Below are 25,511 nucleotides of genomic sequence, written 5' to 3' on the forward strand. Positions count from 1 at the left end.
TTCAACTATTTCCTGGACAACTATACTACTATTAACATGGCCACAACTCACATTTAAACTAAAGAGAAAATTGGATAAAAGAATATTAATTCCATAGAACAATCGAAAAGGATAAACAACATTAAGATAAAATGCCCTAAATGGCTAGATAAAGTGCAAAGAAATGACGGTTTAATTAGATTTGGTCTAAACGTCAACGTGTTCTTTTTACTGGCTTTCCTGACATCTTGTGGAAAAGAGCAGTACTGCAAGCATTTTCAACGCTGAAAAGTAGCATTAATATACACTTCACACGAAATAATAAACTGATTCAGATTTTTATTGCAAACTTCTTTAATAACAAAAAGTTGCAAATAAAACATTCCATCAACGTTAAAATATTAAGTAAAAAAACAACAACAACTACAACAAAAAGCAAAACAAATTCAAGACAAATATTTAAAAAATGATAATTTTAGATAAAAAGAAAAGCATCTGTACAGTAGACAGCCTCTAAGCAAGGTTTACACATAGCACCATATTCTACAACGTCTTTAAGAGAACAGAAGTAATAGCTTAAGGATTGAGAGGACTTTAACTGCTGATAATAGACACTTTACACAAAACTGAAGAACGTCATCACCGGGAATTCCTTGATCCTTACTAGGTCAGTCTTCAATCAGCATGGATCCTGTCTACACTACAAGCATTTTACATTTACCCTCTTTAAAATTCAAAATAGATCACTAAAGACCACAAAAGGGACAGCATTATTATACAGGACTGTAGAGCTGCCACTTATGAAAACTAAATTTACAGCAATATCACATTACAAAATGATCATTTCATTGTTCTAACAATACCATTTTCATGTTCTTACAGTAAAAAATACAAATTTAAACACTAAAATATCATGTTCTAACAATATACACGTGTATAATATTGTATAATAAAACCCATGATTATTAGATTATAAAACTGTGATGAATATGCTTATGAATGGGAAAATTCTATTGTTTGAACGATAAACTGTTAACGTGGTATCGCTCTAATTTTATTTTGCGTGGGTTGCAGCTCTAAACTAACTATGAGTTTGGCACCATTTACTTGTCATGAACACAAACAAGAGCTTACATTTTAGCAGAGTTTGCGTTGGACTACTTAATCTGCAGTGAGGTGATGTGGTATATCATGGTCCAGCCTTGTCACTCTCTATAGCTCCTGGCTCTTCCATTCCTGCAGGAACTGCTGCACAAACTACCATTTGTGGCCTTGAACATACACATACTCCTTACTGGTACCTGGGGTGAAGTTATTCCTGGAGAACAGACTTGGTACCACATCTGCGTCAAGGCGGTTAACTCTTAGCCCCAGCCGTAAAGTGCGCTACCCCATTCAATAACAAAATTGGGCCCCTCCTCATGATTGATTGCCCTTACCCACCTTTGTCTTGCATCAATAGATGTTAGAAACAAATAGAAATATAGGTAGGGCTGCTTCAGAGCATAAAAAAACAGTCTGGTACGCTGCAATAACTCTTGATTTTTCAGGCAGGTGACATTTTCAGTTTAAAAACCCAGGAAGTGTGAAAAAGGCCCATAACCGTATGGTGGGAAGACCTGTGTAGAGAATACGTCATTACATTTAATTAGAAATCATAAAATGTGAAATATCACAAAATGTGAAATATCACCTTAATGGATCTTTGAATAAATTTAACCAGAGGATCGGATCTTTTTATTGCAGGGATTGAGCAACACTTTGTATTAACTTCAAGAAAAAAGAGTGAGTCAGGTTTAAAAGTTTAAAGATTTATTACTAAGCAAATTAAACAAAACTAACTTTAAACACTAGGTGTATGGTGTAACTAAGGTGAAGTAAGACTGAGGATAGTGTATGTGTGAAATATGTTCAGAACCAGCAAATCAGTTCTGACGGGAGTGAAGATGATGTTTCGCTCTAAACTTCGGTTTGGAGATTCATAACACATATTGAGACGCCATTCGGCTGGCCTACGTACCCTTGGCGGAAGTCCCCGTTAGATCAGGAATGTCGAGGTCCAGCTTGACCTACTCTGGCACCGAAGCCGGAAAAGCAGCGGCTGCCGACCAGACCAGTCTTGAGATACTTCCAGGTCACAACAGTTTTATTGGTATCTAGCAAGACCCTGAAAGGTCGTGATGGTTCAGCTTTTATTCTGAAGGAACCGTTGCAGCAGGTGGAACATGCAACAGATTTAATCCAGCTTGTCGTTAGGTTCTTTCGGCTTTAAGAGGAAAGTTACGGATTGGCCACTCCGACAACTTCTCTAGAACGCTTTGAACTGAAGTTAAGATGATGTGGGCATAGTTTTATAATGTGGATGTTTTGATTTACGATCGAATCAGAAAAGGACAAGAGGGGATTTACTAAGCACCAACAAAACTACGCCTCACGTCAGATCTGGTAGGTTCTGATTGGATCAGAAAAAGGAAATGTGTCATGTGACTTTAAGCATTACGTGGCTGAGAATGTCTAGTGCAGCTAGTTTAAAGTTATATTACTTATTAAAAACTACTGATCAAAAACATTGTCATTTCCCAGATTGGTTCACATTTTATTATTGGACTAACACTTTGTTTGATTAGCTTATTAAAAATAGAGAAAGAGTTCTTCTGATTTATTAAAAAGAAAGTGTTTGTCTTCTTCTCTTGAGTTGGAAAATAAGAAACAGTTTAGAACCAGAGCATGAGACCTTGACCCATCCTTGTAATTAGGTTTGTGTCAGAAACTTCTGGTTTTGCTTTGAGCAGAGCAAAACAAAGCAGGGCCTTTTAGGTCAGAAATGGACAATTCATCACACTACACCTGCTTTTTCAGTGGGTTCTACCACTTTGCAGCCACACACTGTGGCTGAACCATAACAATCCTCTCCAGGACTTGATGGCAGTCATTCTTGTAGCGAGTTAACCTCTATGATCTGCTGCAGGATGTTGTCGACATCCGCTGTCTCCACACTGATACCGGCCAGGTCCAACTGGGGCAGCAGGGCCGTGAGGAGAACCACCACGTTGTGACGGATGTCATGCAGACTCTGCTGCACTGGACTGATGAGAACAAAATAAATCATCATCAAAAGGACAGTTTGGGTGTGGTCTCAAAACAGCACTGATACAGGCGCCACCCTACTCGGGACTGAGAACGAATGAATTGTGTTCTGAGACTTTGTGGCTTAAAGAAATGGTTTTCACTGCTTCATTACCTTTACTAAAAATCCTGAGATTACAAACAAGTCAAGTATTCAGATTTGAGCATCGTGCATGGATTTTATCAATAGAAATTCAGTCACATATTTCTTATACCTACATATCAGTGTGTGTGAGACACTCACCTGAGGTCATCACAAGCCTCTCCGTCGCTCACAGTCGTCTTACTCTGATCTTCAGTCTTCTCCTTCTTTGATCTGTTCTCTAGACCTGCAGTCAGGCCAGATACTGAGGTGGAGCACTGCTGGGTAGATGGGGTGGGGACAACAAGGACACAACGTTAGCTTTTAAATGAAAACAAAAATCAAATCTGAATGATTTCAAACACAGCCTGCTGGCTCTACACAAACAAAAATATCACTACATGCACATGCGTTTGTTTAGGTCACATGACTTGTGTCTCAGCACTGATCTTTGAAACATTTAATAAGACAATAACTAATAAGTCTGATACATTTTAGGAGTGATATAAAATACGAGCTAAATGTGATGAAAACACAATTTTTTAGGTCGTTTGAACTGAAGGAAAAAAATGTAAAAATGGAAATAACATTTACTCCTGCTTTCTTGATTCATTTATTCATTTTTCATGTTTTTCTTGTCCTCATAGATGTTAAGAGTTGCTTCAGCAGTGAATAACTGCAGGTAAAATGATGCTTTGCGACGATTTTCGTCTTCAACAGTAAAACAAGGATGGATGTTTTATCCTATTTCTCTCTTTTCTCCTAGAAATCCAGACCGACCTGCAGAGCAAAATGATTTCGCTTTGCAGGTCGATCTAGCCACGCTCCATTTGAGCCTCAGAAGGCCGACCATTTTTGTGTCTTTCCAATCACAGCGCTCTATACGTTTGGTGGGCCAATCACAGAGCTCTATTGGTTTGGTGGGCAGATTTTACTGTGACAGAGCGAAACCACCAAGATGGTAGTGGCTTGTTTCAAATGGCTTTGGCATCAACTTTGGACTATTTATACTTGAGCTTTTCTTTGAGTCAAGAGCAGATAGAGGTACTTAAGTCTTTTACTACAAAAAGGATGTGTTTGTGTCTTCTTCGATAGTGTATGGCAAATGACCCCACTGACTGACATCTGTAGTGGTGATTATGTCATGTTATTTGTTGTCCAACAGCATGCAGACAGTTTGAAAGACAAAAGTAGACCCCTCCCCACGACTGAGCTCTGTCTATGGGAAATGGCCAGATTATACACTGACTGGCCATTTTATTGGGTACAAGTGCACCTTGCTAGTACTGGGTTGGAACCCCTTCTGCCTTCAGAACTGCCTTAATCCTCCATGGCATAGATTCAGCAAGGTACTGGAAACATTCCTTAGAGATCTTGGTCCCTACTGACATGATAGCATCACTCAGTTGCTGAAGATTTGTCGGCTGCACATCCATGATGCGAATATCCCGTTCCACCACATCCCAAAAGTACTCTAATGGATTGAGATCTGATGACTGTGAAGGCCATTTGAGTTTAGTGAACTCATTGTCATGTTCAACAAACCAGTCCGAGATGATCCCAGCCTTGTGACATGGCGCATTATCCTGCTGTAAGTAACCATTAGAAGATGGGTACACTGCAGCCATAAAGGGTCAGCAGCAACACTCAGGCAGGCTGTGGCGTTGCAACGATGATCAATTAGTACTAAGGGGCTCAAAGTATGCCAAGAAAATGTCCTCCACATCATTACACCACCACCACCAGCCTGAACCACTGATACAAGGCAGGATGGATCCATGCTTTCATGTTGACACCAAATTCTGACCCTACCATCCGAATGTTGCGGTAGAAATCAAGACTCATCAGACCAGGCAACATTTTTCCAATCTTCTATTGTCCAATTTTAGTGAACCTGTGTCAACTGTGGCCTCAGTTTCCTGTTCGTAGTCATGTAAAAATACAGATAAAACAATCGATAAAAACAGCAATCAAAACACACAATAAAAAAGTAAAAAAAAAACTTTAAAAGTTATCACAAAAAAATAACTTAAAAAAGAATCACTATCTAAAAACCAAATCATAAAAGTGCATCTTCAACTGTGACCTGAACACATCAATGGATGGTGAATGTCGAATAGTGAGAGCCAGTACGTTCCAGAGAGTGAGAGCTACATACACGAAGGCTCGCTCCCCAGTTCATAGTCGGGTGCAGAGTAGCAGGCGGTTAGCTGAGCGCAGAGGCTCAGAGGGTGTGAGTAGGTCAGACAAATATGATGGTGCCAGACCGTTCGCAAGGCTTTATATATAAAAAGCAGAATCTTAAATTTTACCCTAAAAGCCACAGGTAGCCAGCGGACACGTGCCCAAACTGGGGTCACATGGCTACCTCTGCCTTCAGGATAGCCTGGCACCAACAACCATGCCACGTTCAAAGTCATTTAAATCATCTTTTTCTCCCATTCTGAAGCTTGGTTTGAACTGAGGCGGATAGTCGACCATGTCAACAAGCAAGCACTGAGTTGCCACCATGTGATTGGCTGATTAGTAATTTGCGTTAACAAGCAGTTGGACAGGTGTACCCATTAAAATAGCCAGTGAGTGTATATTCACATATAAGATGGCTTACTAAGCTATCCTTTTTGTTGAGCTGCACTCAGATCAGCTATAGTGTGCATTACTGAACATACATGTTGAAAAATCAAATTTTAACTAATTAAAATACTAGAAACTATTAAATAATGTTTGTCTAAGTTTTATATTAAAGCTGCTTTCCGGAGTTTTCCTCTTTAAGATATTATGTATAATTTGTCAGAAATCCGTAAAAGTGATTATCTTATCATGTACTGTGATAAAATGTAAGCGATACGTCTATTTTTATTTTTTTGCTAAGCACGCCCCCTGCCCGGCAGAGCTCCGTGCAATAGGAAATTGAGCACCGACCAGAACTAAAGAAGCACATTTATAAACAGAAACTTGAAGTGCCATCTTAAAAAAAAAGAGGAACAGCCATTTTGTGTGATACGTTTGTCAGCCACTAGATGGTGCCATTGGATAAAATAAATACTCCGGAAAGAAGCTTTAAGGATTACTGAATTATCCACAGTGGAAGTTTTATCCACCTCAGGACCACTCTGATTATGTGAAACCTAAAGTGTGATTAATTACATAAAATAGGATGAGTATGATTTAGTTTACATTGTTAGAATGAACTCAGCTGACCTCAGCGTTGACAGTCTGACAGCCAATGTCCCTGCTTGCTCTGGACTCCACCGTTCTCACCAAACCTCCTTTGTTTGAGTCAGGTAACTGATCAGCTGTCACTGTGCTTTGAGTTGTCTTGGTGACCTCCAAACCCAGAAGTCTCTGTAACCTCTGAGCCTCCCTCTCCAGTGCTGCTAGCTTCTGCACTTTAGCGTTTCGATCTCCCCCCTCTGGAGGCAGCGTCCTGCCCTGCGGCCCCTTGGTCCTGCTAAGGGGAGACACCATCACAGTCTGGGTGGCGAGAGGTGAGTAGGTCCAGGTGCTACTGGTTGAGCTTTGCTGTAGAGGTATAGACTTGTCTAAGTGGCTGCGGATGGCCTTTCTGAATGTGTTTGTTTGTTTTCCAGGACGTGAATCCTCTGAGATGTTTTCTGGGTCTGACTGTTGCTGTCTCCAGCGTTTTTTCATCGCGTAGTTAAATACAGATTCAGGTTTCCTTTTGTGACTGCGGGAAGAAAAACAAATAAAGTGACAGTTGATAAAAGATCATGAATCATCTCGTGCTGATTCTGTTAATCAGAAACAAGAGTCTGAACTTCAATCACCCCCTACCTTAAAGGATCTGCGTGTTGCTCCTCCTCCTCTTTCTGCCTCGTCTCCGTCCGTGTCTCACTCTCGCTGCTTCTCTCTTTGTCTTCAAGCCTCTGATAATTTTCCACGTGTGTTGTCGGTGTTATGGATAATTGCAAAGCTTCATCCTGCTTTGTCATCTCTCTCTCATCAGTATCCACATCTAACTGTGCCTGTGTATCATTCGTGTGTTCATCTCTGTGGGCTTCTTCCAGAATGTGTGTGCTTGTCTCATGGTGTTTGAGCTCCTGTGTGTCGGAGCTTGTGTGCTCAGGTCTGTGTGTGGACGGGGACTCTGATGGACTGTGTGACAGGATTTGTTGCTTAGCTGTTGGTTCCTCTGATGGACAAACCTACAAATAAGCGAGTGTTGTCATGACAATGTTTATAGATGTGTTAAAGAAAACTGTAGTCAAACACAACAGACCTCTAGAGATTTATCTCGTTTTCTGCTCTTAAACAACTCTCTGCAATTATAAAGATCAGGATGAAGACATTAAAACACAAGGAAGACATTGCACATAGCAATAAGTAGGTTTGATCGTCCAATAATAACAAGTTAAACACGAGTATCATCAACCCAATATTTCACTAAATCCTCATTTTCAACACAAGCTCTGTCAAACGTGCAACCACAAAATGAAAGAGCTGCTGGAAACACCACAACAACACTATAACCATACACACATGCAGGAAGTAAGGCAGTATGAAAGGTCTGAGCGAGAGGTTTAGAGAAATAGGAATTTACAGTTTCTTGTGGTTTTTCTGGTAGCTGGGTGTTAACAGTTCCTCGCTCTCCTCCGATTCCTCTGGTGATGAACATTTTCTACAAACACAAAGCAGTCCAACAAGCAGGCATGAGATGGTTTAGCAAGTAAACACACTCATGCTAACCCACAATCATATAATATGCAAGATATGAATGCTTGATATGTACAATTTTACAGTGCTGTGACAAAGTGTCTGACCAAATACATCCCCGTTCATCCCAAAGGGCTTTTTGAATCACATCATTTGCTCAAATAAACCAGCGGGATAAAAAAATCAGATCTGATGACACAAATGCTACTACTAAATTTGGGTTATTTCTAAATATAATTATTAAATAAAAATGAATTATGCACCTGTGACGTGAGTTGGGATTTTGGCTGCAAGTCCAGTTTTCAGGCGTGACTTTATAATGATCTGGAGGGACGCTTCGCCACTTCAGACAGTCTTCACACTGTAACCATAAGGAGCCGCTGTGACCAAACAAAAACAGAGTCAATGATGAATAAAGATATTGAAATAATAACATGTTCTACTGAATTCATGCATATTTTCCTATTTAGTTCCATTAAAATTCTATTTTAGTTGGCTGCTCATTTCTATGATATCAAGAACATGTAGTTTAGTTTTCTCAGATCTAACAAGCTGCTGCATGTCTGTGTTTTGAAGTCTTCTTGGCTTGTCTTCGTCACAAACGAGAAGATTGTAGACCTGTTACTTTCATTTTCTATGTGTTTTTTACAGTGTCATATTCAGTGTGAGGAGATCAGCCAGAGAATAGCTCTGTGTCAGTGGTGAGGGGTTAGTCAGCTGCTCCATGTTGGGTCCTCCTTACTTATCAACAGTACCGCCGCACAGATCTGTGTGTATTCCATGCGTAGGAACAATTTTACATATTGTATAATATTTATCATCTTGTACTTAAGCATAGAAATGTTCCTAAATATAGAAGAACAGTAATAAGTAATTATGTTGGTGGAAAAACAGCTTTTTAGTATAACTGGTGTTAGAACCTATAAGACACCTGTGACAGATGGGAATGGCTGATTTTGTATTTTTGTAGGTCTTGGCACGGCGTACACTCTGGAGTTAAAGTTAAAGTCCCATAGTTGTCACACACAGTGGTGTTGTGTGGTGAAAATTGTCCTCCGCATTTGACCCATCCCCGTGGGGAGTGGTGAGCTGCAGACACGGCCGTGCTCGGGAACTATTTGGTGGTTTCAAGCAGGAAGGCAATACCGAGCGGCTCCTGAGTAGATACACCAGCACTGACGTAAACATTAACATACCATTTCACCAAACCTGTGCCACTTGTTCAAGGGGTGCTAAGACAGAAATAAGACAGAAAGAGATGTCGAGGTCAAAGTAAGACCTCCACTTTCTGCAAAACTGTGAACTGAAATCCCACTTACACTTTGGTGCCTTCTTGCAAATTATCGTCGCCTTTCTCTAGAGCCTGAAACTCTCGCTCTTTGGCTTTTTTCTCCGTAACTTCTCTCCAGTAGTCATTGAGTTTTAAGCCCATAGCGCCAAGGGTGAGCCTTAGGAGCACAAGAAATCCCAACAGTTTACAATAAAATGTATGTTTATGTACAATTTCCAACTGGCCAAAAATGTGATTTTATTGGTCAAGTTTACTAAAAGACTTTTGTGTCACTGGTGTGACAAAGGCACAGCTCAAAAGCATGACAACTTTTTTTAAATTTGTATCGTACCTGTATTCTTTAGTGTACTCAAAGTCTTGCTTGTTGTGAGCAGGTTTGAGAAAGTTGCACTCAACAATGCCAATGATGCCAATCCCTGCTCTTTGACCCGAAGACTGGAAAAGATTAAGGGTGTGACATACATACATACACAAGTCTACTTTCAATAAAATATACAAAATGTACATTTCTTCTTACTGTGAGCTGGCAGCCCACCTTCTCATAGGCCTTGATGAGACGGTTCTTGTGGTACATCATGATGCCATAGTGCTCCTTCCTTTTAGGGTTTAGTCCAAAAGTCACTTTCACTTTCTCTTTCTGACAAACACCAGTAAAGGATAACAGCTCTGCACATCAGCAGCTTTCAGAGTCATTGATTACTTTATCAAACACCGAAATGACATGAAACCTTCAAAATAGAAGCTCCTGCTATTTGGCATGCAAGTCACCCCAAATCAACCTATTTTTGCTGATGAACTGTTAAATGAGTGTCTGATACTGCTATAGATTAATGTAATCATGATTTTACCATATTCATGCATCTAATGTAAAATATAAATATTCAGCCTGAAACAACCAATGTGGTGCCATCTTCAGGTAAACAATCTGCACTGCATTTAAATTTGAATCAACCTTTGCCAATGGCTAAGCAGTGAGTTTTGATGCTAGCTAATATTTCTGATGCAGCTGACTCTCAGCCACGTGTCCGACAATCATGAGCCAATACAAAAGAATACAGCCTAGCCTCACCCCATCCATTAAACCCTCCTCCCTTCCCTCTGCTGATGGAGTTGGAGCAAAATTCTCCAGACTAGGAATCCTGCAGCAGTTTCTCTGTCTGCTTCTTCATTTGAGGTGTGTGTGTGTGTGTGTGCTTGTTAACAGCTCGTTTCTCTGACAAAGAAACTCCAGGAGCAAGGTTGGGTGGGGTGTGTGCTGTCAGTCACTCTCTTGGTTCACCAGGCGACGCCTCCTTTTGGAGCATTTTTAAAACAGGAAGTGTGGGTGGAGTAAGTCGTGTGTGTGTGTGTGTGTGTGTGTGTGTGTGTGTGTGTGTGTGTGTGTGTGTGTGTGTGTGTGTGTGTGTGTGTGTGAGAGAGTGGGGGTGGGGGGGTGACTTGCTCTTTAAGGACTTACAAACAAACAGATTTTCCCTTTTGTTTAATCTGGTCTGTTGGACAGGACTAAACCACAAGTCTACTGTACTGATGTGGCACCTGAGATAACTTCCACATTTCAAAGTCTCAAAAATGTTGCCTTGACAAGTCCTTACAAATATAACTCCTTGACTCATCCCCACAACTACTCACTTCCTACTTCTGGCAGGATATACGTGTAAGGATACACTGAACTGTGGATTGTACACGTCATGTTCAATGTGAGTCAGACTTTTAGATACCAGCTTGGCCAGAACTTTCTTCCCTCTCAGTATGACCTGCGTCTTCGGCCTCAGGTACAAAATACTGATGTAGGCCTGTAAAAACCAAAGAAGCATAGATATGTGAAAAGTGACATTTTAAATTAAAAAAATCTACTATAAAATGATTTTAAGCCATGTACATCCTTTTTAACCTGATGGAGCCTAGTAAAGACCTGTACTGTTAAACAAATGTGAAATTCAAATAACTAATGATTGTAAAGCGTAACTGGAGCAGTGTTACCATAAAACCACACACGTCTTTAGTGGTGGAAAACGTCTCGGTTTGTAACTGAAAATGGAGTTCAAATGCTGCATCCCCCCCCCCCCCCCCGAGCTGTGTGGGACTTACCCAGACTAACCAAAACCACTGCTTCTATTTCAGTTTGGGTCTGCTCTAAACCCCAATATGACACTCTCTACATCTCTTTATTTTAGCTACACATGTAAATGTACTTTATTTAAATCACAAGGACGTTTAATTCTTAAAACAATGAGAATGAACTTTTTGCACAACTGCATCAAAGACATCTTTGCATTGCTCTTGGAGCAATTCCCATTCAATTTGCACAATATAAGGAATAGTGTACTTTACAGTAGCTAAAGATGGATTGAGACATACGTCTGGGATGTAGCCCTAGACAAGCAAGTATGCGTTGCATGGGTGCCTGTGGGTCTGAGTCATTCCGATCATCATAAAGTTGTAGTTTCGTACCCTAAATATGTTACCACGGGAAGTAACTACACAGCGCTGTCGGGGATGGTGCAAATCGGACTCCCAGATCGGACATTGGAGAGGATTATTGTTCAACCATTTTCCAAAGATTTTCAACATGTGACGCAGCTGGAAAGGGAAATGGGCCAAGCTAAAATAGACAAGGCAAGGCAGTAGATGTATTTATGTGGAAGAGCAGGTTTTCAAAGTGTGGAGCCGTTGAAGGGGAGCACAAGTTTTTGTTCCATACATTTTGTCTGTGAGAAGATCCTATTGGGGGGAGCATTAATTGAGAAACACTGGTCTAGAGTAGTTCAGGCTATTTAAGAATACAAAACCAGTATGGTTTTGTATTCTTGGTTTTGTAGTACATGGGAACACCATGCTTTCTAACACTGTATTTGTTTTGGATTCTGCTTGACACAGCCACATCAGGGGAAGGAAAGTCACTATCCTCACTAGAAGCAGAATGGAAATTTCCAGTCTCAGTGAGAAAAAAGTGTACAAACATGGTCTCGGAGAGCCACTGTCTCGCAAGTTTCAACTCATCTGCATCACATTAAAGTGTAACATTTTGAAGTTTACGTCACCATGAAAACAACTTCACCTTTCTTTGGTTATCTAGATTTCTGCAGACATAAATGATCTTGCAGAATGTTGCGCTTCCTTGTGCAAAAAAAAAAAAAGCAAAAGTATTGGGATGAGCACAGCCAGAAGAAAATCACAAAAGCACCTTGCATGCGGAACAAATTAAATCCAAAAAGGTTCAAAATTTTCTAATTTAAAGGGGACAAAGAATCTAAGCCAACATTTTGTTGTTTTTTGTGAAGAAAGACAGCTTGGGGGGTCAGAAGTAGCATGCCAAAAAGTGTGTGTGACCTACTTTTTATGTAAATTAGAAAGTTTAAAAATGCCAGATAAAAACTTCTTTTCTGAGAAACCTCTCATAAAAACGTCACAATGTGGAGCCCTTCCTCCTCCAGTCTGCAGTGTCCAGTGTCTGAGGCCTTCTGGTTTAAACCAACCAATCAGCAAGCAGCTCATTAGCATATTCATGTCCTGGCCAAGTGGGAGGGCAAACAGCTCTTTTCAGAGCAAGGCTGATTTAGGGGTGTAGAATGGCCTGTATCAGGGCTCCTGGGACAGATGAAAGCTAAAAGAAAATGTCTTATACTTCTTAGATTCAAAGCAGTGTTTTAGATTGCTGATAAACTGCATTCTTTGTCACCTTTAAGACATTTACACAGAGAGACTCAGGCCTTCATAGTCACTACTTAAGACTATATATATGTTGAAGCTAATTTTTTTTAATTCCCCAACTGCTGTAATGTCCATCAACACTTTGCTTGTTCCTGTTCAGGGTCACAAGGGGTGGTGCCTATGTCCATTGGACAAGAGGTGGAGGACACTTAAGACAAGTGATCACACTCGGACAGGCAATTCATCACAAACACACTCACACCTATGGTCAACTTAGAATGGACCATTAACCCAACATAACTGTTGGTTTGTGTGAGAAAATCGGAGATCCTGGAGAAAACATTTGAGAGGTGTGTGTGAATGAAACTCCAGAATGTTTCATCTATCTTGTAATTTCCATTTTGTAATTTGTATTTTGTAATTTGAATTTCTTTTATTGTTGATTTATTCAATATATTTACATACAACTGTACAATGTTCAGCGCTTTGGGCTTCCTGACAGGGTTGCGGAAGGCGCTTTATAAATAAAGCTTTGATTGATTGATTGATTGAAAACTGCCACAGACAGGAGGAACATGCAAACTCTGTATTGAAATACAACAGGCCCAACTGTCAACAGAGATTCCAGTCAAATTACATTCTGTATTTTACACAACGTAACATTAAAGCTGCATCACTTATCATGAATTACTGGCACAATATTTGGGTAGAATTTTTGTACATGGTTAAATGAGTTTATTATTTTAATAGTTCATTTTACTTTCTGTGAAGCACTTTGGGAATCTGTTTCTGCAAAAAGTGTTATATAAATAATTATTACTTACAATTGTGTAAAACAGTTGAGCTGGATTGACATTTCACCTCTTTAATCAACAAAACCCCATCACCCATTAACAGAAGTGAACACGTGGCAGAATGGAGCTCTGTGAGGTTTTCTGACAAAACTAAATACCGACCGTAACCAGTACATATCATTAGTCTCACCTAGTGGTGGGTCGAGCAACACTGATGCGTCGGCGCATGTATTTAACTCATAGAGCGAGACCCCGTGTCGGTGCGTGTATTATTTAGGAAGTAGTCACATGGCCGATACAGCTGCTGTTTCACTTGTCAGTGAAGTGCAGAACCATGTTTAAATGGAGGGGCGTCTCCATCTGTCAATGGGATTAGTTTCTGCCAAAAGTATATATTTTGAAGCAAAATGATTCTACTGACACACCATGGAGCCAGAAAGCAAACAGATGGTGGTCCGTGAGGGATCATTTTGTTCTTTTTATTTCATTTTATTTCCTTGTTAGATCCTGTTCCTCTCTGTTTCTCCTTGATCCATCAGAATTTTGTTTCTAAATTATTCTTTTTACATCATTCGTACTATTTTCTGCTGCTTAAATGTCACATTTGTTCAACTGAACTTTCATACATCAATAAAAGAATGTCACCAATGTGAGACATCACAGAGAAATGCATGTGGAAATGTGTCCGTCCCACCCAAGCCCCCACAATGCGGCTCAAAAATTGAGGCCATCCCGGAAGTGCCAAAAATTGCAGTTCCACCCTCATCCGCTGGGGGCTGGTGTTAGAAGCAAGCAAATCCTCATTGACTCCCATGTTAAAAATACCAATTTCACAGCAGAAATAAACATGTTTACAGCCTGGTACCAAAACATGTTTTTGGTTTAAATGATCTAGTTTACACTCATGACAACTCTGAGGGGGGTGAATTATTTTCTCACTCTTCTGTTTAAGTGTATTAAAAGCCTAAAATTCTGTATAATTAATGAGCATCAGACCCACGTGACCACAGAGCTAGCTCCGTGGAAAGGCCTCAGTAGAGCCTCGGTCTGGCTTGGAAACTGCTCCGGGATTTTGAGTCTCCGTGTTTGTGTATTCTTTTTTGGATATTTTTTGTGCAATTGTTGGACAAAATGACTTGCTGTGGCATTAATTGCACTAATAGAGCGTCCAAGGAGTCTCCACTTCATTTTTATCGGTAGGTAAAATTATATTTATGTATTTTAGGTCACTGCCGAGCTGAGCTTAGATTTTAACATGTACTGTTTAACCATGAAATTTAAATGTAATAGGGTAAAACCCAGTGCATTTAACATAATGCTGCACTTTAGAAAATGGGTTGAAATATAACATGTTGGTGGAGCTGGGTTCCGACTATCGGCTTGTGGAGCTCTCAGGAGACCGATGTTTTCCACCTTTTCTCCCCTTCCCACAGCTCGGCGCATCTCTGTCTGATCGCGGCTTCTGTCTGCTGCGCGGGCTGATGGCTTGTGGAGCTCTGGGATGGAAACCTTTCCACCCAGTTCTCCCCAGCAGCAGCTCTGCGCATCTCAGATCGCAGTGGCGCTTGTCTGCTGTGCGGCTGCTGTCTTGTGGAGGTCTCGGAGACCTCTGTGTTCCACCCGGTTTTACCCGGCGGTCAGCCCGGCGTATCTCTGACTCAGAAGCTCTGGTGTTGTGCACAGTTAACTCCGGTTGTAGCTAGGTTGCTACCTCCGTTAGTTTAGCTCCCACCTCCGCGTTAGCTTTGGGTTAGCTTCAAGTTAGCTTGTAGCTAGTTCGACTGGGTGTCGTCAGTTGATCCCAGCCTTACAGCCCCACCCTCAGCTCCACCTCTCTTCCCTTTTGTGGAATTGTCTGGGCTTGACGGAACCTGTGACACGGTCAAAATGGCGGTGGTGGCCACCTCCCATTTCTCCTCAAAAACATGTTATTGGAGCCTATGGAAACCCATTGTCCAATATTTATATGTCGATGGTCCCACCCAATTGTGTATGGCTGCAGACCCGAAGACCGCAGATTCAGGCCGACCGCAGTTGCAGGCCTGAATCGTTTTTGAGACAGCGCCCTCTAAAGAATGAGTGTTTAATTGCAACTGTAGATTCTCGTCTCACTGGCCATCAGAGCGAAGGGAGGCGTGGTGGGAAACAGGTGGGTAGGATAACGAGGGGCAGGTGAGTCACATCAACACTTAACGAGAGGAGACGAGACACAAGAGGCTGCAGGAGCACATCATGACAAAAATCTAGCACTGGACTCCCATAGGCACTCAAGAACAGTCATTTTAGCTTAGATCATCCTTTTGAATTTATACAATTTGCTTGAAAATGTACTTTTCTAGGTTTACGGATGCAAAAATTCTTACAACTTTTCACAGCATTGCTCTCAGGTTGCGTTTACTACACATAGAGATGAACAACACTCCACTTACTCAGTCACATGCAGGGATACTTTAGGGTTACCAGTTACACTGACATGTATGTTTTTGGTCTGTAGAAGGAAACAAGATAAAACCCAGGCATGCATGGGGAGAACATGCTAACTCCATGCAGAAATGATCTTGAGTGATTTTCTCACTGCATGACAACAGTGCTACCAGCTGCACCCCAATGCACCCATGTTTCTTAAAATGGTTTATCTAAAAGATTGATGATGAATTAGCCTAAATGTACTAAGGAGCTCAACTGCGTGCTCTCTATAATTAATGCTTCTCTGGTTTCTGGTCAGGTCCCTGCTTACTTTAAAAATGCTGTAATCCACCCACTACTTAATACATCCAATCTTTATCCTTCTCTCCATAGCAGCTTCAGACCCATCTCTAAACTTCCGTTCATCTCCAAGATCTTGGAAAAGGTTGTGGCTAAACAGCTCACAGCTGCTCTTGATGAACATAACATCTATGATAGTTTCCAGTAAGGTTTTCGTAGAGCTCGTTCTACTGAAACAGCTCTTCTTAGGGTCTCTAATGACCTTCTGACCCACAGTGATGCGGGGGACTGTTCTGTTTTGGTCCTGCTGGACCTGACTGCAGCCTTTGACACTGTTGACCATCACCTGCTACTAGAGAGGCTGAGAGACTGGGTAGGCCTATCAGGAACTGCTCTGGAGTGGTTCTCCTCTTATCTCTCTGAGCGCTCCGTTTCTGTGGTTGTCTCCAAGTTTAGGTCCTCCACCACCTCCCTTACCCATGGTGTCCCACAAGGTTCTGTGCTGCTCTTCCTCCTCTATCTGCTTCCTCTTCAGCACATCCTGAGCTCCTTCAAAGGAATCTCCTACCATCTTTATGCAGATGACATCCAACTGTACATCTCTTTTAAGCCCCATGAGATGTCTAAGCTGCAGCTGTTACACACCTGCTTAGACTCTATCAAAACCTGGATGGCTGGGAGCTTTCTTCAGCTGATGAAGATAAGACCAAGATAAGATAAGATCCTCATCTCTGCCCCAGACAAGCTGGTTCCCAAAGTCAGAGACTCTTGGTCCGCTTGCTTCTCACACCAAACCCTCTGTCAGGAATCTTGGCGTGACCTTTGACCCAGCTCTCACCCTGGATTCTCATGTCAGTTCTCTTGTTGGCTCTTCCTTCTTCCATCTCAGGAACGTTGCTAAGCTGAGTCCCATTCTGTCTCGCTCTGAACTTGAGACAGTTATCCACACCTTCATCTCCTCACGCTTAGACTACTGTAACTCTCTTTTCACGTGTCTGAGCAGAACCTCCTTGAACCGTCTACAGGTGGTTCAGAATGCCTGTGCTCGGCTTCTGATCAAGTCCTCCAAACACACCCACATCACCCCGCTTCTCCTCCAGCTTCATTGGCTGCCAGTCAACTTCAGGGTTCATTTCAAGATCCTGGTTCTGGTCTATAGGGCCTTACATGGACAAGCACCATCTTACATTGGTGATCTTCTTAGTCCCTACACCCCCAGCAGGTCCCTGAGGTCCAGTGATCAAAGCCTACTGGTTGTGCAGCACCAGGCTAAAGACCAAAGGTGACAGATCATTTGCTGCTGTGTCTCCCAGACTCTGGAACTCTCTCCCCCTGAGCCTGAGATCAGTGGACTCGGTGGTCTCCTTTAAAAAGCAGCTGAAAACTCACCAGTTTGAGTTTTATATTTTAAATTTTTTGTTTTTGTGAAGCGCCTCATGGTTTTTATATGTGAAAGATTTCTTCTTCTTCTTCTTCTTCTTCTTCTTCTTCTTCTTCTTCTTCTTCTTCTTCTTCTTCTTCTTCTTCTTCTTCTAATGAGTTAACTGTTCATGTTTTTCAATTTGTCAGGCAAAATTAAAGATTGCTGATCTAGACTCTTAAATTTGAACAAAACTGGAACATATGAAAAGAGCCCTAACACTCGTGGTGACTTGAGATGAAATGTGTTGTACTGACTTACCCTGAGGCTGTAATACATGTCTGGGAGGTTCTGCTCAGGTCTTAGTAACCCACTGTTCCACAAACCCTGTTTCAGCTCCTTAATCTGGATCTCAGGCAAACGAAAGTCAGTCGAATCCAAGTCATAATCGATCTCGGTCTTACCATCTTTGGCTCTGGAAGATTAGGATTAAGATTATTTAGTTAGAAAGGGTTAAATAACCAATTTGGAAACATTGAGACTTTTTTCAAGCCTTAATTTTTATTTTAATAAAACTACATTTGATCCACAAAAACCCAAAGCTTTCTGCTTTTCTGCAGTACACTGTACAAAGTGATTAGGATCACACTGGTGAGCATAGGCGGAGATCCCAGGGAAAACGGGGGGGGGGGGGGGGGGGGGGGGACGTGTCCCCCCCTCACACAAAGTTGTCCCCCCCACAAAAGTTATTGTAAACACATAAATGCTATCAGTAAACCTGTATTGTCTTCTAAAACCACAACGTAAAAGTTAGTCTGCAAATACAAAACAATGTGTTTTTAACTGTTGAGAAATTATAGTGCCCCCCACCCCACCCCCCACCCCCCAATTCCTCAAGTTGGTACGGTCGGTCCACACACGCTGTTTCCAACGGGCGGGGTTGCCGGCTCTGCCCCGCTCACAGCTTCACAGCAGCCCGCAGGCTCACAGGAAGCAGGAATCAAAAAGCCAGCGGTTTCCAGCAGTAAGTCAATTATCACACGCTTGTTCTACAAACTTAAATATGTATGTCAAATGTGGTCATAAATGTCAAACATAGACACCGATTATCTTTAGATTTTGATCACCGGTCGGAGATCCCTTTATGACAGACCACCACCACCACAGTGAAAACAAAAAGTTGTCACTTCATGTTCTCTGGTCACTCCAGGATTATTCCAGTATTATTATTCCATTCACTAAGGTGATCAAAAGTTCCTTTTTCCAGACACGTACGCTTCCGCGGTCTGCCCCTGGAATTTGCGGAGCATTTATAGATCGATGAAAATGTCCGCGTTTCATCCTATTTAGCAGATGAATATGGTAGAATCAAAACGAACTGGTCCGATGTATGGAAAACCACAGCGTTTAACCGCTCTCATCCCGTCTTCCCCAGGCTCTGCAGCTGTTTACAATATGTCAAAGTGCAGGTGCACCGTGCAGTTTAGGGATGAACTGGTTGCAGCAAATGTGTGGTGGAGGCACGTTGCTCAAAGCTCTCAGTGTAAAACACAGAGCCAAAGATCCCGTTGGCCACACAGACCCAAAAACACTATGAAAACTGAGAAAAGTGAGAGATCGATTAAACTGAAAGATAAATGTTTATGTTATGTTTCTGTATTTAGCAGACCAGCTTGGCCAGAACTTGCTATCTTTAGCGGCACGACGCGGCATGGCGTGCCACTCCTGGGATGCGCCTGGAAATTGCTGCATCGCTGCTGGTTGGAAACAGTCCATAGACTATAATGAATTATTTTTGAAGTAGTGACGTTTTGCTTTCAGTGTGAAACTGGAGCGAGAGGATCGAGCCATCACATTTTCACGGTCACCTTCCTCTCTCCCAGAAAGTTCCTGGAACTCCTAAGGTGGAAATGCAACTATTAATTTCTGTTCATTTGCCAGACTCCATGCTCAAACCAACGTGTCTATTTGCCCTTCTGTTTTTTGTGTCGGTCAGAGAATTCTCATCCCACACACACACTGTGTTTTAACTACATTCAGATAACTAAAACCAAAAGAAAAGGAAAACTTTTAGTTCTTAACAGAAGGTGAAAGAAAATTCCTGACCTGCGGATATTCCATATCAATATCTTGGTGCCTTTTTTGGAAGTGATGGAGTCAAAGTGAGCAAGTATCTGCTCCTGGGAGCTGATGATAGAATGTTGGAAAATGGCTGCTAGGCTGGCCTCTGAGTCCTCAGTCACAACCAGGGATTGTGATGCAGAATTAAGGTCTTAACATAAAGGAAACACACATTCTGGTCATGGTTTATACCTCCAACACAACACTGTTCAGTCAGCGCCTGTTGCTGAATCTGCTTTGCATGTAGGCTGGTCACACTGAGATATGCAAATAATTAGATGTACATGGTCACAATGCTGATGGGTCACATCCCTCCCAACTAAAATACATGAACAAAATCATAAAGCAAAGGTTTAGCAACTGATTTGTTTACTTTTTTGCATCTAAAGGATATTGGTTTGCTGGCTGAAGGGCACTATGGGGACAATGACAGCCTGGGCTTTGATGTTTTCTAGGTAGGTCTGAGAAAGCAGTCCCACAGTCTGACAGCCACCATTTTTGGTGAAGATGAGCACATCCCGACCCAGACGCATGGAGCCAGATTTGAAGCCGTTTCCGTACAAGCCAATGGCCTGCTGACTGGCTTTTCCCGTTCCCTTTTCCGTGAAGCCAAAACTAAAAAAGACCAAATAAAGTGAGTGAAAAGGTGAATGTTTCTGGGACTTATAGATAATATTACCACAGTAGAATTAACCGTATCAGGTAATAAAAAAACATTTGCGTATTTCAGCAATGATAGGTATAAAATTAGTGTTTTTTTCTTTCTTTATGTGTAAACTTCTTGCTCCTCTGTTTGAGACTCACCTGAGCATCTTGTGTAGTTTATTGGGGGTCATGCCGTTGCCGTTGTCAGTAAAAGTCAGACACAGCTGATCGCCTTCGGTCGCTACATCTATCCAGATCTGTTTGGCCAACACGCCAGGGTCTGCTGCATTGTCTAGAGCAAGGTGAAGAGAACGTTTACAAGCTTTTAAAAGTATGACTAAGGCATAGAGAAACGTGTGGGACAGTACCTGCTCTTAATTAGCATTTAGTTCATACTTAAGTATGTGGTGCTAACTCAAGCATCATCAGGAAAGCACCACCCTGATCAGACTGATGAGCTTGTCAGGCTATGTATGTTCAGGGAGAAAAATGTGGATCTGATTACAACCACAGCTACAAACTAGTGTACACTCAAGCTTTAGTGTCATGTTTTGCATCTTCAACAGATCGAACTTCACTTAATAGTTTAGCAAAGCCACACGGTCATGCTGCTGATACTGGAAAAGCAGAGCAGGAAGAAAAAAATTAGCTTTTGTGCAAGCAAGTTCAGAATGAACCTCATTAGTAAAGTGTTCCTGATATAACGGTCTCACGTGACAAAGCTATTGTGATGAGTCATATCACATCAGCTTGAAGCTTCTTCTTGGCATTCAGAACACTATGTATAAACACATGATGAGATTTTAACAAGCTGTGCTCCATCAATGTTGAGTGTGAAGCATTTTCAGACTGATCAACACCAAGATGAACAAATTTACAGCACATTTTCTCTTACACTCACTGATCAGCTGCCACAATAGCTTAATTAATCAAAGATGAACAAGAGGTTTAAATCAAATGTTCGAATAACTCGTGCTTATCAATGAATTTGAAACGAATATTGTTCTTACAATGATCCATGTCAAATACATTGATTTAAGCACTGGTTATTCGAACATTTGATTTAAACATCTTGCTCGTTCATCACATATGATTATTTAACTTATAAGTTGTAAAGCTTTGTAGGATTCCTGTGGATTCACTTTTATTCAGAGCGAGGAATCCAGCAGTCTGGGGCAGAGAAGAGAAGGGCTTTTGCGGGAGACCTTGACAGTTTATTTATGTCTGCGTTGAAGAACAATAAGTGAGCAAAAGGTTGATTTGTGTGTCTGGATCCTCCAGCTGGTGTAACCTTGACTTTGCAGCTCTGGCGTGTATGAAAGGTTACCGTGTGAATTTGATGGTGAAAATTGACCCTTTTTATTCATTACACCCCCAGTATGACTTAAAAGGCTTTCATTCCTACGTGAGACCACTGCAGGTGTATTAATTAAGCGAGTGAACCACACCTTTAAGTTTAGTTAATTACAGATTAACCTCTTCGATCATTGGCAGTGATGAAAGGGAGAAGGGTACGAATTACACAGGTGATCTGACTTGTATCAAATATATAAATATTACATGCTTATAGATGATTGCTTTATAAAGTTAAAAACATATAGTGGGGTAAATGTACCTACATTTTCCTTTTCAAACACTTTGTTTTGTTTTCTTTTCCAATTTTCCTGTCCTGTCTGTCCCTTTTCTTCCTGCATCTCCTCTCAATCCTACAAAAAAACTGCTGCCTGGCTTCCTGCAACGCTCCACTGACGGCTCTCGGTTGTGGGGCGGGTTCTACCGTTGTCTTTCAAATGATCTCCGCATTCCACTGGACAACGAATGTGACATACTCTTGTTTCACTCTGCTGCATCATCCCACCCACCAGGCATATAGAGTGCCCTGATTGGCCCACAAAGCGGATAAAGCTCTGTGATTTGTTCACTAAGCAGATAGAACACTATGATTGGCCCACCATTATGGACCAATCACAGCTCTTTATGTGTTTGAAACCCCTCTAGAGAGCTGTGCTTGGCCAGCCAGAGTCCTGGTAGGAACCGCGGAGGTTCCATTGGAGCGTGCCTAGACCAAACTTTGCAAAGCAAGAATTTGGTCTAGTTTACTAGGCTAATATTTTCACCTCCTGTGTTACTTTGGAACGAACTGGGTGTGTGAGTTGAGGGCTTCCAGAGGAGCCCGGGCTCCCCTTAGCTCCCCTGTAATTCGAACCCTGAAAGGGAGTCTGATGTGCTTGTCATTTTGCTGGAGGTTGCACTCCCAGGGATTTTTTACCCGAACGGCCATCCGTTGGTCTTACCCCCAAATTCCACTACCTCCGCTCCGCTCCGGTCCGCCCCGCTCCGGTCCGCCCCTGCCTTCCGCAGCCGCTCGCTTCCGAACTCAATTTTTACTGGTACCCGCTCTACAACGGCTCCGCTCCGGTGTGGAGACCTGAGGGGGGCAAACAAGCATGCGCGGGATTTTCGAGATCTTGCGATACAGTCCGAGCAATAAACGCGGAAGTTAGATCCAAACACCCGTTGTGTGGAAGAAGCATCGAAATGAACTGTTTAATCTGCCTATCATGTGTGTTGAGAGATCAGCAGTGTTTGGATCAACAAAGTGTGTCTACTTTGATAGTGGCAACTGTATTTATGGCTTAATTTTGTGCATTTAAACTTCAGCCGCCATTGATAGTGGTTAAAAGTTGTTAAATCTGTGCATATGAAACAAAAAATGCCTTTTGTTTATCGATTTATTGTGAAATACGGAAATTGTGCTTGCTCCTTTTCCTGTTGGGCCGTTGTGATTTCTGTCCATTTACTGCGGAGGTGCTCCGGCGTCCGGCGAAAATAGGATCGATTCTATTTTTGCCGGACGCCGGAACAGAGGGCGGCGCACGGCGCCGCACTGCCGGAGCACGGCCGCAGTAGTGGAATAGCTCTGATTGGCTAGAACGGGACCGATTTTGCTCCGGCGTTCGTGTCGGAGCGGAGCGCAGCGGAGCGGAGGTAGTGGAATTTGGGTGTTACTCGAACAAAAGATATGGCTTGCTTGCAATGATTTAGGTATGTACTGCCGCCTATCACTAGGAAAAATACACCTTGTCACTGTAAGACTACTTTAGTGTTGACTCCATTTCTCCAAACAGAGGCTGTTCAAGATGCTTTTGAGTTAAACAGGATTTAAAATTGTAGTACTTTAAATGACCAAAATATACTTAAAACAACAACAGCAAACTGTAATAGTGCATTCTGCCGGATTGGGGCATATTTTCTGTTCTATAATATACGGATGTTAAAGCCTTGAGGTGAGTTTAGAGCCCAGATCCAGGGATCTGTAAGCATCTCTAAGGACTCAGACATCAGTAGCTTGATTTCTGTGAAGCTTACCTACACCACCCCTCCAGCAGTTGCTGTCAAAAGCCAGCAGCTCACTAATGGCGGTGACGTCTGAGCCAATGAAAGCGCACAGAGTGGAGGGATGACAAAGTTGACAAACCAGACATGGTTTATGACATGTTGAAGCACAAAGAGCCGATTCGTGAGCAATCAATCAACTCATTATACAAAACAAAAACAAGTTCAGATCCAATGAGACAAAAACATGCTGCTTGGTGTGCAGAAAAATCTTAAACTAACAGCAAGAAAAACTCTTTTAGACAAAAACATAAATACGCAGACGTCCCGCTGCAGAGGCGCAGATTGTGCTCGTTGGAGGAAGTCCATCTGAACTCAAGCACGCAGTTTACTCACTGCAGCAGCGGAAGAGACTGACACCGAGAAGAAAGTCTCTTCAGCAGCGCGCAGGTGCACGAGGGAAAGCGCAATCCACCCCGACAGGCTCACCTATGAGTTCTGCCACCGCGCTGAAGGGCCAGGTGTGACTGGTGGAGTTGCTGTTCAGAAAGGAAGGGCTCATCTGCAGAAAGGACAAACATAGTCTACCTTTCATTGTCCAATAAAAATCTTCTTCCTCTTACATGCCCCTCTATGCAACTCGATAAAATAAAACAGCTAAATGTGTTTAATTATCTGATTAAAAACTCACGGAACTCAGCCGAATACCCTGCTCGCTCAGCCTCGCCATGTTTTGTCAATGAAAATATTGCCTCTTGTGGTGTGTGTTCACTGACAGAAGGTGCGTAGCAAACACACACACACACACGCAGGCATGCGCGCGCTGTGGTGGGTACGTCATTTGGCTCTCGCGCGGAGGAAGTCCGTTTGAGCCGACTTGTAAGACATCCGAAGTCCTACGTCATCTTAATTTACACACAAATCCGTCAAATTGTGTTTTCATCTGAGACCTGCAGCTGTGGGTCTTCCAGTTGCTCCTGCGGTTTCCTGTCACCAGTAATTTTCTTATCTGTGTCTTTGTAAATCTAAACAGTAACAAAGATCTCTGGACCAATTCTCTCTCCAGCAATCCAAATAGATTAATAATCAGTAATAATTAGCTAATCAGGGATGAACAGGTTTGTTTTGACACCTCACATGAAAATAGAATTCAGCACTGTTTTTAGATTGGGCAATAATTAAAGAAATATAGAATTAAAGGAAAACGTAATGAAAAAAGTTCTAAAAATGTAATATATTGGTCCAAAGTGTTGAGAAATGAATCTGCAACAATATAAGCACAATGCAACCAGGAAGGAGTGCAGGTAAAATTTGAACAATGATAAATACTTTTTAAAGATTTAAATTATTGCATAGTGAGATAATATAAGCAGTGGGGATGTACATAGCATTCATCTCTGTTCAGGTGGTATTTAATTATTATCATCTGTAACGCCAGGCTACACTGTGTGCGTGTGTGCCCACGCGCACCACACAGTCTAAAAACATGGAGTCTGTTTCTGTCTGAGCAGACTTGTGCACATTTGTAGCCTACAGGTCATTGTGCAGAATTCTGCCAGTGCTCTTCCTGTTCCTCTGTGTCATGCTACCACCAGGGCGAAGGCACCGTCAGCATTCAAAAGTGACCAAAACATCAGCCAGAAAGCAGAAGAACAGAGAAGTGGTCTAGCTGTGATCCCCACCTGCAGAAGCACTCCTTTATTGGGGATGTCTTGCTAATTGCTTATCATTTCCACTTGTCGTCTA

General features: G+C 42.0%; 1 protein-coding gene across 1 annotated transcript; it reads right to left on the reverse strand.

Annotated features, from left to right (window-relative positions):
* Positions 1 to 366: 366 nt before the first annotated feature.
* Positions 367 to 24,516, reverse strand: zgc:152774 (MORC family CW-type zinc finger protein 3). The gene is made up of 17 exons (XM_054739123.2): positions 24,457 to 24,516; positions 24,255 to 24,327; positions 20,589 to 20,721; positions 20,179 to 20,399; positions 19,770 to 19,917; positions 17,985 to 18,138; positions 10,817 to 10,945; positions 9,670 to 9,789; positions 9,484 to 9,587; positions 9,181 to 9,309; positions 8,125 to 8,241; positions 7,749 to 7,826; positions 7,428 to 7,467; positions 6,983 to 7,353; positions 6,389 to 6,875; positions 3,350 to 3,468; positions 367 to 3,065 (listed from the first exon to the last, which is right to left on the reverse strand). The coding sequence occupies exons 1-17, from the start codon at positions 24,493 to 24,495 to the stop codon at positions 2,909 to 2,911; spliced, it is 2,619 nt and encodes an 872-aa protein (XP_054595098.2). The 5' UTR covers positions 24,496 to 24,516; the 3' UTR covers positions 367 to 2,908.
* Positions 24,517 to 25,511: the final 995 nt, after the last annotated feature.

This window comes from Nothobranchius furzeri, chromosome 1 (genome assembly GCF_043380555.1).
Source record: "Nothobranchius furzeri strain GRZ-AD chromosome 1, NfurGRZ-RIMD1, whole genome shotgun sequence".
NCBI lineage: Eukaryota > Metazoa > Chordata > Actinopteri > Cyprinodontiformes > Nothobranchiidae > Nothobranchius > Nothobranchius furzeri.